The 19,045-nt window shown below is 44.2% G+C and overlaps 1 protein-coding gene across 1 annotated transcript in view; it reads left to right on the top strand.

Annotated features, from left to right (window-relative positions):
- Positions 1–19,045, top strand: part of MLXIP (MLX interacting protein) — a 47,210-nt gene that overhangs the window by 21,596 nt on the left and 6,569 nt on the right. The window contains exons 2-15 of the mRNA XM_032705452.1: positions 1,244–1,350; positions 1,662–1,747; positions 2,988–3,077; positions 3,341–3,382; positions 4,483–4,654; positions 5,564–5,653; positions 6,240–6,331; positions 6,440–7,091; positions 9,984–10,105; positions 10,796–10,982; positions 11,723–11,847; positions 15,901–15,999; positions 17,692–17,819; positions 18,848–18,971. Of these exons, the coding sequence (XP_032561343.1) occupies positions 1,244–1,350; positions 1,662–1,747; positions 2,988–3,077; positions 3,341–3,382; positions 4,483–4,654; positions 5,564–5,653; positions 6,240–6,331; positions 6,440–7,091; positions 9,984–10,105; positions 10,796–10,982; positions 11,723–11,847; positions 15,901–15,999; positions 17,692–17,819; positions 18,848–18,971 (2,116 nt within the window). The remainder of the gene's footprint in view (positions 1–1,243; positions 1,351–1,661; positions 1,748–2,987; positions 3,078–3,340; positions 3,383–4,482; positions 4,655–5,563; positions 5,654–6,239; positions 6,332–6,439; positions 7,092–9,983; positions 10,106–10,795; positions 10,983–11,722; positions 11,848–15,900; positions 16,000–17,691; positions 17,820–18,847; positions 18,972–19,045) is intronic.

The raw sequence follows: 19,045 nt of genomic DNA, 5'->3' as shown, positions 1-19,045 counted from the left end.
ACTATTTGCACAGTGATTTTTAGAGCTTATGTGTAAAACAGGGGCTTTTAAGGATAAATAATTCATCCCTGAGTTGATGTGCACTGAGTGTCTGGTGGCAGATTGCCTGTGCTGGGGCACTGGATGCTCTGGTACATCTCTGCAGTGCCACTGCAGTTCCTGGCAGAAACCACTCCCCACTGCCCAGGGGCTCTGTGATCTCTCCTGAGAGGGCAAAGTGTTTGGAGGTGACTGTTCCTGTCACTCCTCTGTGGACGTTTTCCTACAGATGTCCGTAACCTCTTGACCTGATGCTCGTGCTGTGCCAAGATGAACCTGTTTCCTTTGCCTGGGAAGATGTGCAGCTAAAACCACAATAAACAAGAGGGAGAGCCTGGAATAGTCACAATTCCTATGCTTTAGTCTCTAACTTTAAGTTAACTGTGCTGTGAATATTTCCTACTTCCTCTGCTCTGTCAATCGTATGGATTAATGATTCATAGAGGTGTGTTTTGAGGGCTGGGTGGTTTGTGTTTGTACAGTGCTTACTGGAATCTCTGTTACTTCTTCCTTTTTTCCTTCCATCTCCCTTCTACCTCCCAAAATCATTCACACATAAGCCATTTCTCTTTCCAGCCTTGCCTTACCTTGGAAAAAAATTACTATTTCTAGCCTGTTGGTGATCCTTTGTGCCCAGCTGTGTTTGCCAGCATTGTAGAATTCTCGGGGTTTGGTTTTTCTTGGGCCAGAACTGGCATTTCATTCTTCCTTTCCAGTGTTACCAGCCTGGAAAACTGAGTGGAACTGTAGAAATGAACTTCAAAAAGTCCAAGCTGCAACTATATGTGACCAAACATTCAAAAACCTCCAGGCCAGGTTTTGGGCTTAATTTTGTGTAACCTTGTTCTTAGTTGATGGAAGCTCATAGGTGAGGATTTTAAAAGGTGGGATAATGGCAAGAAGAAAAGAGTGGGTGAAATGAATTTCATTCCTGCTGAAGATACTTGTGAGACCAGTGTTACAGTTCTTAGTTCTGAGTTCTTAGTTCTCATGGATGAGAACGTGAAGGAGTCTTGAAAACTGGATGAATCTCTGTCTCCTGGCTCCGTGAGCTGTGGACAGCACATGGCAAAAGTTGTCACTGGCCAAGTGTGACTTGTTGTAATTTTTTTCTACTGACGGTTTGGCAGTTTTAGGGGAGATATGTGTCTTGAAAGGAGAGAAAAACTGAAAGTAGAATGATTTGTTGTCTGTTTTGTTTCAGTGGAAGGTTGGTTTCACCAAAATGGAAAAATTTTAAGGGATTGAAACTTCAGTGGAGAGATAAAATCCGTCTCAATAACGCCATCTGGAGGGCCTGGTACATGCAGTGTAAGTACCGTGCTCGTGTGTCACAGCTTCCCTGAGACAAATGGAACAACAGGAGGGTGGAAATGATTGTCTGGCAACAAGCTCAGAAATGTGCTCAAGGCTGATGTCTCAGAGGGAGAGCCATTGGATCAGAGCCTTTTTAGAGAGGTCCCACAGGATGTACTGAGTGCTCTGAGCACAGACTGAGAGCTCCCTGTCTCCTGTTGTTGGGAAGGAGCCCTGGCCAGACTCCTTTTCACGTGTTGCCGCTGCAGTTACAGAGGGGCAGATCCTTCAGGTGCTGAGCACTCACACTTTGGTTCTTGTTTCAGACCTGGAGAAGCGCAAGAACCCCGTGTGCCACTTCGTGACTCCGCTGGACGGCTCCGTGGATGTGGATGAGCATCGCCGGCCAGAGGTGTGTGACACCTGAGGGACAGACCACTGACCTCTGGGCTTCATAACCTGATTTCCTGGCCTGCTAGAAATGAGGGCAGCAGAGCAAATCTTTGCTCTGTTTCTATTTAGAAGGAACCATTACAAGCAGACTGAACCTGGTTTTGTAGGTTTATCACATTAAAGTGATCAAGGTGCAATCAGAAGGACATTTGTTATCTCTGTAACTTATGTTACTGTTCCAGTTTAATGAATTGTAAGTCAAAGAAGTGTAGTTTGATTAGTTAAGATTTTGACAGCCAAAGCTGTCTTCTGGCTGGAAGTTGGTGTGAAATCAGAGTGACAACTGTTTTCGGGACTGAATCTGTGTGACCCTGCGAGAGTTTTCTGTATTTGATGTAACTGGCGAGATGTGGTTTCAAGACAAAAAGCAGTTTCTTTTTCTGTGTCAGGGTAACTTCACAGAAGGAGCAAATATGAGTTTGTGTTCTTTCATTTTTGTGCTCTTGTAAACATAAATGAACACTAACATCTGCCCTCTGGCACCTTGCAGAAAACCAGTGAGGCCCTTGATGTGGCAATACGTGACTCTCTCTGTACTGCATGACTCCAGAATAATTTATAGCTCAAAGGAGTTCCAGATGAGTTTGTGGAACTGTGTCAGGTTTTCAAAAGAACAGTGTTGATGTTTGTGTTGAAAGTGACCCTCGGACACAAAGTTAAGGCTCTCATTAGTCTGCTGTCCCCAGTTTATACACTGCTCTCTGTGACACATCGAAGACCCATAATGTCTGATCCTTTTGTTGCCATTAGTATGTGGCCTGCAAGGTCACACTCCTCCCTGAGCTGGACATCAAATTTATATTGCTTTGTATCATTTGTAGCAGCTTTTGCTTACATGTGTGTCTTTGCATGTAACCTCATGGCATTCACATTCTGTGCTTTACATGTTATTTTCAGAAAATTAATTATTTTTTTTTTTTTGCCATTTCTTAACTATTGGCTGTGGTTGAGCTGCTGTGGGAGATGCTGACAGTGCAGCCAGAGATCATCTCGTGTTTGGTTTCTGTGGGAAAGATGAAGTTGGTACTGTCAGATTTGCTCTGTGATAGCTGAACTCTGGGGCAGCGTGGGCTGCTGATACATGAGCTCAAACAGAATTAGCATGCTTTCTTTTGCATTTTTTATGCCTGAATATTTGCTTGGAAACATGTTGAATATTCAGGCCTTGTGTAATTCGTGGTATGTGTTTGTATTCTCAGGCCATTGCAACAGAAGGGAAATACTGGAAACGAAGAATTGAAATAGTCATCAGGGAATACCACAAGTGGAGAACATACTTCAAGAAAAGGGTCTGTTGGTTCACTTGAGCTTGATCAGTATGTTGTTGCTCTTTGAGTTTTTCTGTCACTTTTTCTAGCATGCAGGAGCACTGAAACCAGATGATAAGCTGGTACAGACATGCTCATCTGATTAGTTCCACTTAACTAAAAATTATTGTGCTAGGACTGATTGTGCATGATTGGGTCTTAAAAGTTTTGCAAAATCAGGTCTTCTGCTGGCACATACAGGCCCTATTCTGACTTTACCATCTCTTTTTTTTCTCCTTTTGCAGCTACAGAAACATAAAGATGAAGATCTTTCAAGTTTGGTCAGGGTAGGTAATGGCATTTGTGCTTGTAGAACCCACAGTAGATAACAAAGCTGTAACATGCAGTAGCTTGCTTTGATTAAAATCTAAGACAAGCATCTTGCTTAAGCCTCAAGTAAGGTTAGACACCTTCATGTTCTGTGCCTTAGAGAGCAATGTAAGGTTAGTAGCTTAAATTGGATGGAGGAGAGGTTGAATGTAAAGTGCTGTGACAGAAGAAATGAGAATCAGTGTTGTATGCCCAGAGAGATGAATCTCTTTGAGGGCTGGCACATGATTCCATCTTGTTACTGAGTTGTAACTGGTGCTGCTGCCCTGCTTGTGTAACTGGATTTGTGAGGATGTGTGAGCTACATGTTGCAGATCTTCCTGCTGTGTCCAACTCAGGCAAATATTGTGCCAGGATCCTAAAAAAAGATGGAATTTTTAAAGGAACAGTGGCATCACCTTTTAGTATGTCCCCTCAAGCCCACCAAACCTGCTTTGGGCATATAAACTGATGATCAGAAGCACTGTTCTGTTTTCTGTTTTGCAAGGCAATGCAGTTTAGCTCAGCCTTTAGTGAGGGATGGGTAAGCCAAGTCACATTATGTTATATTTTCCATGGGCTAAATATCAACACACCTTGTGCAGAGTCAGAGTACAGTTACACTGCATTTCAGAGTTCCAGATACTTCTCCCCAAACAGGAGTTGTTTGCTTTGCATTCTTGCTGGTTTTGTTATTTTTAATTTTTGTTCGAACCAAGGGGTTGTTAAACTGTAGGTGCAAAAATACATGTGTAATGAATCAAACAAGAGGGTGTTGATGAAGTTGTTTTGTCTTATGTCCTTCTAGTCAACATCTGGTTTTTGGGCAAAAACCTTTCCCGGCGTGTCATGGTATTTATTCTACAGAAGTCTTCTGTTGTTGCTCAAACCAGTGAGCTGAAGTTGTTGGTGTATAAGAAACACCACTGGTCTGTTTCAGTCCATTTGATGGCTTCTCAAAGAGAGCTTCTTTCCCTAAAAATGTGAAAAATGAGGACTGATTTTATAGATCTGCACCAGGCTGTGGTGGTGGCGGCGTCTGGGCAGCAGCCTGACTTCTCTTCCTTTCCTTTGGCAGGATGATGATGTGGTTCTCTGGCAAAAAAGAAGGTATGGCAGAGAAACCCCAGTCCCTATGGAGGAAGGCAGCCTCTTGGATGCAGACATGCTCATGTCCGAGTTCACCGACACACTCTTCTCCACACTGTCTTCACATCAGCTGGTTTCCTGGCCAAATTCCAGGGACATAGGTATTTCTTGGCTGTAGCTATGTTGCAGTGAGAACCTCTATGAAAAGTCTGGTTTGTTACTTTGCAGCTCTTGCAGTCTTGCCTAAGATATCTATCTTATATTGCTGATACGGAGAAAAAGAGGTCAGAGACTGTAGCTGTCTTATGCTTCATAGGTTATGGAATCCCAGTTATTCATCCAGATTTAACTTCTGTCTTAGCTTCTTGTGTGCTGCTCCTAGCTTTGCCTTCAAATGTTACTGTGAATAATAAATCTGTAATGAGCAGTATTTACCTTTGGCAGTGATGAAGGCATTGTTATTTATCTCAGAGCATAGTTGTGGGTGTGTTTTTGAGGGAGCACCTGTGTATTTTAATTTGGTTTTGTCCCTTAGAACAAGTGCCAGTCCCATCTGTAAAAACAATTCCAAGAGCTGTAGAATTCTGTCTGATGGGACACTGTGCACCATCCTTGCTGCGGGGATGTCTGAGCAACTCCAGAGCAACTGTGGTTTACAGGAATTGTACTCAAGGCAAATGAACTGCACAGTGATTTACTTTACAATACTGTGCTCTGGTGGTTCAGGTTGTGCTTCCCAGCAAGTTTGTGTTGTGCAGCAAGGCCAGGACAGATTTGGGAGCAGGAGACATCCAAGCTTGGCCGTCCCCAGTTGTTAGTGAGAGCCTTCGTGTCTCACCTCTTTCATTTTAGTAGTTGAAAGTTTCATTCCCCAGTGATTTCGATTTCAAAACTGTGCTGTAGTTCTGAAGAGAAGCAGATGCTCAGTTCATTTCAGCAGCAGTTTTTCTGTAATATCTTGGCCAAGCCTGGATGTGGAGTGTGTTCATGTTTTAGCCAAATGCTTTATTTCTGCTGCTGTTATTGTGTGAGTGATGGGAAGCTAATCTAATGTCTCCTGAATTTTGCAGGACACTTAGGAAATGCTGACATGATTCAACCAGGGCTTATTCCTCTCCAGCCAAATTTTGATTTTATGGATACTTTTGAGCCTTTTCAGGGTAAGAATAATAAATAGTCAATTAATTTCTTTAAAATTGATGATTAGTGAACTAGTTTTTCAAGCAAGAATAAATTATGTTGCAGATGTCTGTTTTCCCATTTAACACTTCTTAGTGATGAAGAGATTTAACATTTTGTTTGCCTTCGAACATTTTATGATAGTGTCGAGGAAATTTCGTAGGACATTAAACTGCTGCCGACAATTTTGATGGTTATGGATCTCCATGGAAGTCAAAAGTCACATCTGTTTTCTGGCCCTGCATGCAGCCTGCATCACATAACTGAGCTTTGTGGGACTGCATTGGGGATCAGCTCTTGGCTGTCTGAGTGTAGGTGAACCTTAAACAGGGGACTGATTTTTGTGTTGTCCCAGCCTACCTGGAGACTGAAGTCTGCCCTGAAGAGATCAGTTCCTCTGGAAAACAACAATTCATTGCTTAATCAACAGCATTTGTATGAAGCAAAAAGGGCATGGTTTCATTATTTGCTAAAGAATACTAATATTCCTGTGAATTTTAGGATTTAGCAATGCTGTAACTTGAGTATGAAAAGTAGAAAATTAATAGGGGACCTTTCATATTTCAGAATTATTCACGCCCAGTCGCTCCAATAATTATTTCCCTTCTGTGTCTGCTGTCAGCTCAGCCACAACAGACAGCAGCAGCCACTCCTCCCAGGTAAGAGGGATTCTCAGTGTTGAAAACAGAAGGCTCTGACATGAGCCATGTGCTCCTCAGGAGGAGTTCAGACATGTCTGAATCAGTAATATTTGTCTTTCCTGTCAGTCTCCTGTCCTGCCGTCGGGGTCGTTGTCCAACACGCTTCCAGCAGGGAACATCGATGATGGACTGATTGCTTCCTCAGTACCTGCTCCCGTCATTCCTGACGTTGGCACTGACCAGTGTTCCAGCATTAGAAGTGGGGGATCTTTCATCCAGCCACCGGACTTCTCTCCAGACTCGTCTCTCAGCGGGCCACAAACTTTCATGCCAGTGTTCCAGCCCCCCCTGCCGCTGCTTCAGCCTGCGACTCCACAGCACCAGTCCCCGCTGCCGGCGGTGCCCCTGAGCCCTGCACCGGCTGCCTTTGCTGCACCAGAAACCCCCAAGTTTGGGCTCTGTGAATCTACAGTGATCACACACACAGCTTCTGCCACGCTGACCAACAACGCCCCTGCCACCACCTTCAGCCAGAGCCAGAACGTCGTCCTGGCCACGCAGCAGCCGGGGGCAGGAGTGCCTTGTAACCTGGCTTTCCAGACTACTGTTGTGCAGGGGCAGCCCCGGCCCCAGCTCCAGAACCAACTGACATTTGCACTCCCCAAAGCTGTTCCTCTGGCCAGTGCTGGGACAAGGCCCAAACAGTCACAAAAAATAGTGCCTGCTCCAAAGCCTGAAACAGTGTCCTTATTGGTAAAGAATGCCTTCATCACCCCAGGTGAGCAGCACTGTGGGGGTGATAGGTTTCCTTTTTGAGTGGGACTAGCAGGAGGGAAAGACCTTCTTGCTTTTCTTGCTTTATATGATAAGTAAAAATACAACTTGCTGAGGGTGTCCATGGAACCCCTGAATGCACTGGGGTGTGGCCACACTGGTCAGTGAGATGCTCTGGACTGCTGCAAGGATTGGAAGCAGTTTGGCTGTGAGTGTGAAAAGCCAACCTGCAAAAGGGGGTCTCTCCTTGTAACAGCAGTGCTGGGCTTGTAGCTGCATCAGCACATGGGCTCTGTGCTCCTGGCCCAGGGAAAGCTCAGGTTTAGGTCACGCTGTTGGGATGAACTCTGCCCCTCAGAGCATTCAGCCACCGTGGAGGAGGAGATGGTAGGGAGAGAGTGTTTCTCTTCCCTAGGAGAGATCAGGAGATCTCCTGAGGGAACTGGAGATCTTTGTCTTGAGCACTCTACAGACTCTTGAGGTGCCCTCAGGAGCACATGGGTTTCAGGTCGGAGCACGAGCACCTACTGATGTGCTGGGACCTCCACACTGGGTATGATTTGGAGCCTTTGGCACAAGGCTAAGAATAGCAAGATGAGCAGAGGGAGTTTTGCTTGTGGTGGTTCTTGTGGGAAAGCTCAAGGCCAGAGCAAGACAGACATCAAGCTTTTTGTTGGGATTATTGCAGGCTGTTTTTAGACTTGTGCTGGCTGGGGGCCAAGTGACTTCAGCCACTTGAAATGAGCAACAATAATTCATGAAAAACCCTGCCTGGAGGAGTACTGTTAAACAGGCTTTACTAGGGAGTAGGTGTGTCTGCTAAGGCCTGATACTGAGCTTACCCACAAAAAAAAAAAAAAATTAAAGTCACTGTTCAGGAGAAGAACAGAGCCAAGGATCTAATTCTGACATGTCACTGGAATCAGGTTGGTCCATGATTAATGTACCAGGGTGTTAATGGCACTGGTCCTGTCTGTAGTGTGTTATAAAGAGTCTGTGTACCTTCAGCAGTCAAGACAGGCATTTCTCACCTAGTAAAGCATAGTAGGCAACTCATTTTGAGAAAGCCTTTGCTTCTGGCTTTCTTAGTGCTTCCTGGGTTTTTCCTCACCCCATATATCACTTTCCCAATGCTTTACCAGTTGCTTCTAGACCATCACAACCAATGACTTCTAGATTTAAAGTTGTTGCTGTTTGTCATTCCTGGTAGTGGTGTGTGTTTGGGGATCACAGTGCTCCTTAAGTACTGGGACACCAAGCTCCGGGGACAAATCCAAGACTTTATATATAAAGACTAGAGCTTTATTTTTGGCAATAGAATAAATGCCAATACTGGTCACTGAGGCATTTATGCCTGTTACTTGTGTTCAGGACAAGCAAATCATCTCCTGAGTATAAAGCAAATGCCATTATGTCTTGTGTTAGAAAGGGATGCATCACATTTACTGCCTAGTGGTATTAGGACTCAAAAATCTGTCCAGATTGTCTCATCAGGTACAAGACTTCACATGGAGAAGAAGTCTCCTATCACCCCTTCAGGATGAATGTGCTGATTTTGAGAGAAAAGTCTGCAAAAGGTGCACGTGTAGGACAGAAACCTGAAACATGTGAAGCGATTTCTAAATATTGTTGCTGATCATTACAGTTCCCCAGATGTGGAAGTCGGGAATGCCAAGCCTGTGTAGCAGCATTAATGCACTGGTTAAGAGTAGGCACTTGAGCTCAATAGAGATGTCCTAAGTCCAGCTGAACGTCAGTGAACAGTGGAAGGGTTGTGATTCCGGCGTTAGACGTGGGAATGCTCAAAGAATGAGCTCCCTGTGTCACAGTGACAGAGCTCTGTGCCCGACAGCCCCACGCAAGGGCTGCCACAAGGTTTGTGCAATCCTCTCCGGTAAAGGATGTGCAGAGCCTCCCCCTGATTCAAACCACAGTCACAGATGATCAGTCAGGAAGGGGACATTAGATAATCCTGCACTGTCTCCTTGTCCTGCTGCGTGTGCCCTTCAGAATCCTGATGCTAAACTGCAGGCCCTGAGCTGTGGTGACACTTCTCATGCATCATGACTTTATTAATCTGAGGGAGAGCTGAAGCCAATACAGGCGAGAATGAAACTGAATAAATTTGGTTCAGTTTCCTCAAAAACCAGATGGAAGTTGTGTCTTTGCCTGATTCTTCCCTTAGTAACAGTATAGGAGGGTCCATCATGTTCTCTCTGAACTCTGGGCAAGAACCAACTGCACATCAGCCTTGGTTAAATGGATTTCTTCACAGATTTATGTGGAGACATTTGCTGCTATTCAGAATTCTCTCTAGCTGTCTAAGCACTGCAAAACTCCTGGTTCTTTAGCCTATTTTCTGGAATTTTGGTGCTGATTCCCAATCACATTTGTTTGTCTTGTGCTTGTGTGTCATCTGAGGCAGCTGTAAAACCAGATAGTGAAAGAAGCTGGTAGAATGAAGTGGTGAGGAAAAGGATTCAATATATATGGAAGGAAGTATGAAGTATTGGATCACTGACCCTTCCTGGGTCAGCAGAACAAGAAGTATGGATGTGAGAGGAGAGGTGAAGATGATCTTCCTCCTGTCAAACCCAGCTCTGACAGAATGAAGACACTTTGCAGCTCCCTGAATTACTATGTACCTCTGTAAATTCACCTTGAAACACTGATGCTAAAAACCTCAAAAAAACCTGATGTATTGGAGTCCTTTGTACTGGATTAAGGGGATTGAGATTAATGGAAAACTGGTGCCATTTTGCACTACAGTGAAATATTACCAAACAGGTGCCCAATAATCCGTTCCCCTGTTTAATAACAAGTTATTTCATACAAAATAATCTCCACTTTTTTTTTTTTGTCTCATTAACTATTCTAACTGAATTGTGTTCTTCAGCTGCCTTTCAGGGACAGTCCAGAGCTGTGATTGTAACTCCAGCACCTTTAAAAAGAGAGGGGATTTTGACGCCAGCCACGTCTCAGTCTAATGTTGCAATTGCACCAGCTGGAATTGTCAGAGTAAGGAGAAGAACAAAAAATAATATATTTGTTTTCTAGGCCTGTTATTTGCAAGTAGTGAGAGCCATAATGTGCTCGGGAGGGTAACGAGTCCTCTAAATGACCTGTTGCCCAGTGTATGCATTTGTGCAATCAGCATTGCGTTTGCTTATCTTTAATTTAGTTACTTTATGGGCCTGGAAGCACTTTATAGTTAAGATTCCAAGGAGGCCTGTATACACAGTGCTGTGGATGGGGATGGCTTGTGCTTTAAGCTGGAAGGAGCCAGGAAAGTCACCTTTCCACTGACATATTGGAAAGCATGCCTTGAGTATGTGAGTGGGTTTCCCCAATATGTTGTGTGCAGGAAGATGGAAATAGATTTTAGTATATTATGTTGTTGATGTGTTATAATACTGCTTTAAGTTATGAAAGGACACTGGTCTCCTGCCAGAAGCCTGACTTCGGTGCCTGCCAATTCCTTAGATATTAGCCCTTGTTTCTTGTCGTCAGATTGTTAATCATGTATTAATTTGCTGCTTTTAGTGAAAGGCAAGGTAACAAATCTCTCTCTCTCTCTTTCTCTTTCTTAATCTCTCTCTCCCCCCACTTTCTCCATTCTCTCATCCCTTCTCTCCCTGTGTCCCCACACTCCCCCCTGGTCTCTCTTTCTCTATATGTTTCTCTGTGCTATTTCTGTGCTGTTCCCAGGCTCCCGGGGTGACGGAGTTCCGTAGTAACATTCTGGTTGGTCCAGCACAGCGAGCACCAAGTAGTCAACAAAGCCAGTCCACAGTCTCACATCTCTTCTCTCCTAGTGTAGTCCAGGATGTGTTGGTGAAAGGAGAGCACATCCCTAACCACAGTTGCAGTTCACAAGTTCCCTCACCTACACCTAGTAAGTTAGAAAGCTCTAAGCATTCTCTCTGCCCTGCACATGTGTGTTTCTGTTGGTTAGGCAGGGTATAAATGGGCCTTGAGGATCCCTGGATAATCCCCTTCTACCCTGCAGCTTCAGTTGCATCCAGTTGTTTGCAATTTTTGTCTTAAATGACTGTGCAGTGTTCCCACAAACTGTGATTTTGTGCTTCCTGCAAGTGGCTCCTTTCTAAAAGGATGTACTGTTGTAGTCACCAAGAAATTAAACCTGTTGAAAGGCATCTGTGTAGGAAGTGCTGAATAGCTTTGTTGTTCAGTGTCATAACTCTAATTCTGACTGGAGGATCTCAGACACAGTAGGTAAGTGCAAAGATCCTTCTGCATGTGCATTGGTGGAGCTGGTTTTGGTGATTAAATGGCTTGTAATTGTCACCATCACGTCCCAGGCAATTGGAGTCAAATGGGGCAGTCCAGCAGGACGATGGAGTCGCAGCCTGCGTGTTCGACGTGCCTTTGCTGAACTATGTGTGTGTGAAAGGAGTATTACATCTTGCTATTTGAGGTGTATTATGCTTGTGCCATGAAATTCTAAGCTTTCCCAGCAATCTTGGTGTTTTCTAGCATGTGGTTGCTGCATCAAACAGTATAATTTGGTTGCCGACTGCATTTCAGTTCATTTCTGAGTAGAAACTTCTCAGCAGTTACGTTTGCTACAGGAAGTTGTTTGTTAATGTGACTTGTGTTTCTTCCTTTATGAAGGCCGGGACTGCCAGAATTCAGGCCAAGCTTCCCCCTGCACCTCTGAGCAGAGCCCCAGCCCTCAGTCTCCTCAGAACAGCTGCTCAGGAAAACCTGCCACTGACCCTACTATGGCTGCATTTAAGGTGCGTGTCCTTTCCTTTGAGGGGCTTTTCTCCCTTGCTGTTTTTTTTCTGAGCATGGACTAGAGAAGGTTGTGCTTCAGGACAGTAGCATATTTGTGTGTTGGGCTTAGCTTGCTGCTGCATCTGTGCTGCTCTGTTCAATTCTAAATGTCAGTCTTTAATAATCTACTCTGCTCTTCAGGGATGTGTCACCAGAGGGGCCAGGCTTAGCTGTACCTCTGCAGGTCCTTATGGTCATGACAGCAGTTCCTGCTGTGGCTCACAGGAGTGTTGTGACAGGTCTCAGTTTACTTGGTCAAAGGTTTCAGGCTTAGTGTTCTAAACCGTGGCTTTTTGCCATTGTTCTGTTGGGGCTCTTCAGTCTGCAGGGCTCTGGCCATCGCTGGAGGGGAAGTTCTTGACCTGCTGAGTTACTTACATGTCTCCAGTGATGCTTTGCTGCTCCACAGAGAAGCAGCTCCACAGAGTCTACAAGTTACACCTGTAAAACCCTTCGAGAATTACTGGGGTAAGAACTCGGCGGTCTAGAGATAGCACCTGGCGCTGGTTGTGCCTCACACACGAGCTGACCTTGTCAGAACACCTTCTGTGATGGTATGAGAAACTTATCCACAAAAAACCAATGCAGAACAATCAGCTGCAACCTTCTCATTAGTTCTGTTGTGAAAGGGAGTGTTACTTAACTGTTTTGCAAGTGCCAACCCCTGTCTGGCTTCTCTGGCTCTGCCTATCCTGTGAGTTGATACCAGCTTGATTACTCCCAGGGCAGAAAGGTAAGTTTAACACCTGCAGCCTGTGATTGCACTCAGTTCTAGTTCTGTTGCAGAGGAGAATCAGAACTGGCCCTTGCTGACCATGCTACAAGTTACTTATAAAAGTTTGCAGTGATTTGCATGGCACGAATGCTCACAACCAGTAGTTGCAGCCTATTCTTGCTGCTAGAGAGCGAGTTAACAGAGGAACAGATTATCAGGGCTAGCTGATGGTGGGAAAGGGGTCACTAGATGGAACAGTGTTCTTAAAAGTAAGAATTCTGCAATGAAATAGGCTTCATAGCCATTTAAACTCAGCTGCTCTGACAGGAATTACTTTGGATGTGTATTGTTAGTAGCTCTTTTGTAAGAAAAGAGAGAAGCAGTGGTATTTGCCAGTCTCTAGGAGTATGTTCTTTTGATCCTCTGCATTGTTAGTTAGATTCAATAGTTCTGTATTGCTAGGTAACATTGTTATTTCAGTTTGGAAAAGCATAGAAGGCACCGAAAATAGCAGTCCTGCTCTTGAACCTGCATTTCCTGTGGTTTTGAGCAGCCACTTCACTGCTTTATTACACCATTTTCCTCCCTTCCAGAGTGGGGTGATGGTGAGCTCCCACCAGAAGGGCCTCACTGCCAGGAATGTGTTCTCAAAGGGCAAACTATGTTACAAAGAAGTTTCTTACTCCAGGTTTCCTGCAGCAGAGTCCCAGACATCCAATTCCAAGAAAAAAATAGGAACAATGCAAGCTGGTGCCTCTGGAGAGGAACCCAGAACAAAGAAGTCCTGGGCTTTTGTACCGTTATGGTCTCTGGACCTTCCTCATACGCTCTCCACCCTCCTGGCACTCACCTCTTGGTCCAGGGATGGTTTTTGGTCTGGAGCTGTTTCGATCCTTATTGGATTCTCTCGCAGTCTCCGGGCTGTCGGTGACTGGTTTTTCAGGACGGCTGTTGTGCCGTGGCTGTCACATGGGAGTGGTTCCTTGCTGCTCCAGCTGAGCTGAGCTGAGCAGAAGCCACAGGGCGGCGGTGTGGGCCCAGCTTTGTGTGGGCCCAGCTTTGAGAAGGGATCTGCGGCTGCTCCTTTGTTCTCCTGCATAAATAGCTCAAAGGGCTTGGAGTAATCTGGCAATCCCAGTGCTGAAGCAGAAACAGACGCTCCTTTTGTAGCTTGAGAAGTCTTTTCTTTCTCTGAATGCCAATGTATAGGCTCCACTTCCTCTGCCTTGGGAGCTTCTGTCAATGGTTTACTTAATTCTGCAGCCTGGGGATCCAGGGGCTGCAGGATCCTCCTGTGCCTAAAAATTTCTCCCAATTGTTTTCTTTATTACTGATCAAGATATTTCTGTCACAGCCTGGACCCATTCTGGGTCTACTAATCTTTGGTTTTTTGTTAATATAAATACTAGATACTCTACTTCCTGACAACACAACTGGAGCTTAGAAAGAGATGCAGGGTGACCTTTTCTTTCTGCTAAAGCTCTACATAGACAAATAGTATCTTTCAAACAACCTTCATATACTTTGCTGGCAAGTACCAGATCATTTACATTCTGTAAAAGCCTTGAACCTCCAGGTAATATAATATCTTTCAAATTTCCTCCTTGCCAACCTGGCATATGATACATATGAAACAGTTGTAGATGTCAAAGGTGGCTTGGTCCACAAACACGCTTGCTGCCAATTTATTATTAGAATTCTGTCAATGAAGAATTCTGTCTATTAGAACTCTGTCAACGAAGCCTGTTGCAATCTTCCCCAGTAGTTGCTGGGGTGTTCCTCTCTGTCTACATTCCTGTACTTTAGTTGAATTTACTCTTATGTCCTCACAAGTTCTGATTGCATTCATTGGATCTCCAACCACTGTTTGACAATTATCTCCAGTTTTTTCAATTCCAGTCAGGATCAACCTGGGACTGAGCATTGCAGCTTCCCCCTGCCTGTAGGGCCAACTCCGTGTGCTTTGTAACTGTCTTATCTTGCTCAACTGGACAGAACATCTCCCCCAACAGGTCAACATTGGCCCAGGACAGATGATACTCAGAACAAATAATAGACAATAATGGTGCCCATCAAGCTGTATCTTCCTTTAACCTGAACATCTGATTCCCCCCCATAACCAGCTTCCTGAGGTTCCAGGGGTGATGAGTGTGTACATGGAATGCTGGAGGTGGGGGAGGAACTTTTCACACAGAAATACACCCCCCCCACCACCACTGGCTGCAGTGTAAGGGAAACAGGGATAACAGAAACCACAGGGTAAGGCCCAGCAGAGGCAACTGGGAAGAGGAATCAACAGGCAGTGCAGAGGGAGGAGCACAGGGTGGTGCAGAGACAGCTCTGCAGGCTCATGGGTTAAATCCCTCACAGTTGCTGCAGCTGAAGTTCTTTGTCAAGGTTTTCATAGGAACAGCTGGGGCTGGTGCCTGTGGAGAGGGACTCAGAGCTGAGAAATCCCTGGGCTTTTATTCCCTTACACTCAGCACCTTCTTCACACGCTCTTGACACGCCTTGCCTATGGTCCTTGGTCCAGTGGTGGGTTTTGGTCCAGGATCTTCTTGTTCCTTGCTGGATTCTTTCCCTATCTCTAGACAGGTCATTAGCTGGTTTATCTGGACAGATTGCAGCTTTTGCTGACAGTCACAGCTTCTTTATCTTGCAGCTTGCACTGCTCTCTGTCTCCCACAAGTTTGCAGCTTGTGGCCCAAGACTTAGCAACTTTTTTTACTCATGCTAAGAAAACTGCTCAGACAAAAGTATGCAGTTAAAAGACTTCAGCTAGCTGAACTTAATTCACAAGAATTTTGAGGGGAAGTAAGTTTTTAAAGCTACAAATGAAAATGCTCATCCCTGACAAAGTCTTCATCCTCAGGGTAGGCCAGAATTGTGGATTCTTATTTATTTTTTTTTCTTTTTGTCAGGCTGCCTGTTACATCAGTAGACATTCTGTATGTGTTAGGAATAAGTGATATGGACTGTTTTAAACAGAAAAGCTTCAACAAAATCTTAACTAATTGCATGCCTCAAAAATTGGAATTTGACTTCAGAAATGGTGTAAATAAAACCTTATACTTTAGGAAGAAAACCTACAAAGTTTGGAATTGAATTTAAAACAGTAACAGCTATTTTTAAAAAACCTTAATCATTGTTTGCAGATTTATAGTCCCGTAGCTTTGACTGGGGAGACTGTGAATGCCCCAAGGCAACAAAAATGACTGAATTTGAATAGCTGAAGTAATCATAGCAGTAGAACAGTAAAGCAGAACAGCGTAGACTGAGTTGGTTTTTCTTTATGCAGAATCGAAGGATGAAGCATCTTTCGGAACAGAAACGAAGGTCTAATATCAAGATTGGTTTCAGTGCCCTGAGCAGTTTGGTGTCAGCCAACTCCAAGTCGGTGAGTACCTTGGCAGCACTACCAGTTTGATGTGAAATGTAAAACACAGCCATTCTGAAAGACTTGTTAATAAATTTAATCATTTTACTGTTGACTGAGAATGCCGGTCTGCCAGTGAAGATACTTGAACCTGAGGCATTTGAAAAGGGAAGGGGAGAAATCCAGGGGTTGTAGTCAGCAAGTGTGTGTGGAAGCACTTCGTCCTTCAGACATTGTTGTTCTGGTACAACTTCAAACATTGAACAAGTCTTGTCTGATGAAATAATGCAGCTTTAAAGCCAACAGGGAATGAAGAAAAACTGATCTTGAGACCCCAGTAATGAAGATGTTTGTCATGTTTGCAGCATAAGCTGACTTTGCATTTGCTGTAATGCCACCTTTCCTCTGACACATAGGCTTTTATACCTGTTCTGAATGGGTCTGGTCCCCAGAGCTGCACTTGAGAAGACTGTGGTCCAGCCAGTATTGTCAGCTTATTGTGCCTGACACAGCCAGAAGCCAGGGAGATGCTGCTGGTGTGATGCTGGGCCTGGTTTAATACACCTTGACACTGGGCCTGAGTTAATGCCTGTATTTATGAGCACAGCTGGACAGTTTGGGTCGGTGCCACATGAACCACAGCTGAGCTCCCTTTGGTCAGCTGAGAGAGGGCAGAGCAGCCATGTGTGTGCCTGCACATAGTGCTGAAACATGTCAGTGAGGCACGGGGAGAATGGAAAAGCTCAGGGAGATCTGTAAAACTTTGACACCATTGATACCTCTGCCTCCTGGGAGAAGTCAGGAGCATGGCCAGTTCGGGGCATTTGGAAGATCCCTCTAGGACTCTTCACATCTCGTGTCACTCAGCTGCCTTTAAGAAGCTGGCCCTGTGCCCACAGCCTGGCAGATGTTCTCAAGGCATTTTTTCCCTTTCACCTGTCTTTTGTGCATAGGTTTACAGAGAAAAACTTCCTTACTGGTTTCTCGTTGTCAAATGGCTTTGTCCAAATTAAGAACATGTTCTGGCTACGTTACTTAACTTTGCTAAATTGAAATACAGATTTATCTGTACAACAAAATTCTAAATGTCCTATAAAACCAGTACCTTTTGAACCATGGAAAATATGAAAGCCTTTTCTGTAGCATTGTTCTTTGTTTACATAATTTTCCAAGGTGATATGTCATCAGAATTTCACTTCTTGACTAGAATAGTCTATTTGAAAGAAACTAGACATGTTAACTTCTGTTTAATAACTTCAGGTTTCCCAAACTAAATAATCTATATTGTCAACTTCAAACAATGCTTCTACCAGCACCATAAATCTATCTATCAGCAGATGTAGCACATCCTTCAGTACTTAAGTAAGAATTGTAAATATTTTTAAGAGGACAGATAATGAAACAAAACATTTTAAATTATTAAAATACTTCTTTCAACAAAGTAGCAGAAATGTAATGTCTGGAAGAAAACAACCACTGCAACCACATTTCTCTGTACTAGAGTTCAAAGAGGAGTCAGAGAAATGAAGGGTTTAGTGTCTGAAGTGTTTTACTTGGCCTGACTGTGTGTTTTGCACCACAGTGAAGGAAACTTAAGGTGCTGAAACTTGAGGTGCTGAAGTGCTTCTGTGAGTGTTTTGCAGGTTAGGGGCAAACTCTTCGTGTGTCTCACTTTGTTGCAGAAGATGAGCTCTGTGTTTGTGTTTGGTCTAGATCAGCCATGCAATCACACTCCAGAGAGCAGTAGAATATATTGCTAAACTGCAGCAGGAAAGGACCCAGATGCAAGAGGAAACCAGGCGCCTCCGGGAGGAAATTGAGGAGCTGAACGCCACGATCATGTGAGACCTGGGGAGCTTTCTGTCCTGCTTTGGTTAACAGAGGGAATGTTTGCCCAGGGCTCACACCACACAGCAGATGGGTGCTGAAGAGCAGTGGAGTTGCTATCAGCTCCAGACTAAAGGCAGAGCTCCTGTGGGATGGGCACTGGGACAAATGCACATGGACTCTGAGCACAAATGCACAACAGTGGCAGCATCAGGGAAGATGTGTCACATCAGAATAATTCTGAGAAGAAGCCAGTGGTGATGTTTAATTTATAAAGCTGTGCTCACTGGTGATCAAACACTCTTACTCTTCTCAGTGGCTTTGCTGCAGTTTTCTTCTCAAATGCAATCAGTTTTTACAGGAAAATAGGATTGAGCACATGAGACACAAGACTTGGACTCCAGAAGTTTGGCACTGGCTGAATATAACTCTGATAAATCACTTCACTTTCTTGCTGCCTTAGTTTGCTTTGTGGGGTTATGATTGTTATGTACTACTGTAAAGCACCTTGAGAACCCCAGTGGCTTTACTTCCATCTCCAGAAGTTTTAGGCTTAGGAATGATATTAGAATTAGCAACAAATCAAAACCTTTTTATTTTTCTTAAAAAGTATGATGGAGTCCATTTCCTTTTATTTTAAATTGATCTGTCCCTTTGGAATCTCCATTACATTTTCTTCTGTAACATTAGGAGTAACTGTAAATATTTCCTTGACTCCTAATGTGCCTTCTCCTGATTGGATGCCCAAAACTACTTTGTTCTATGTTATACTTTGTTTTCAGTTTTGTTGCTTGTAACAAGAGTGTTGTAGCAACTTGAGAATCACTTTGAATACAAACAAAATTGATGGGAAAACAGTTTGTATTCCTGACTGGAACAGTTACATTTTGTCAGCCTCCTGCGCTGGGAAGCCCCTTGATCAGAAATAATGGGGGTACACACTTTTCTCAGTAGGGGTACACACTTTTCTCATGCTCTGATTTAGTCTGGAAGAGAATTGTGTCCTCTTTGGTGGGATCCTGACCTTGGAATATCTTTCTAGTTCCTGTCAACAGCAGCTCCCGGCTACCGGGGTTCCCGTAACGCGGCAAAGGTTTGACCACATGAGGAGGATGTTTGATGAGTATGTGAGGAGCAGGACCCTGCAGAACTGGAAGTTTTGGATTGTATCCTTTTACGTCAACCTGCTGAACTTGGAGTTTGGTATTGGGACATTCAGAGCCAAGAATCTGGGATTCTG

The sequence above is a fragment of the Chiroxiphia lanceolata genome, chromosome 18 (genome assembly GCF_009829145.1).
Source record: "Chiroxiphia lanceolata isolate bChiLan1 chromosome 18, bChiLan1.pri, whole genome shotgun sequence".
NCBI classification, from domain to species: domain Eukaryota; kingdom Metazoa; phylum Chordata; class Aves; order Passeriformes; family Pipridae; genus Chiroxiphia; species Chiroxiphia lanceolata.
This window is presented reverse-complemented; position numbering and strand designations above follow the sequence as displayed.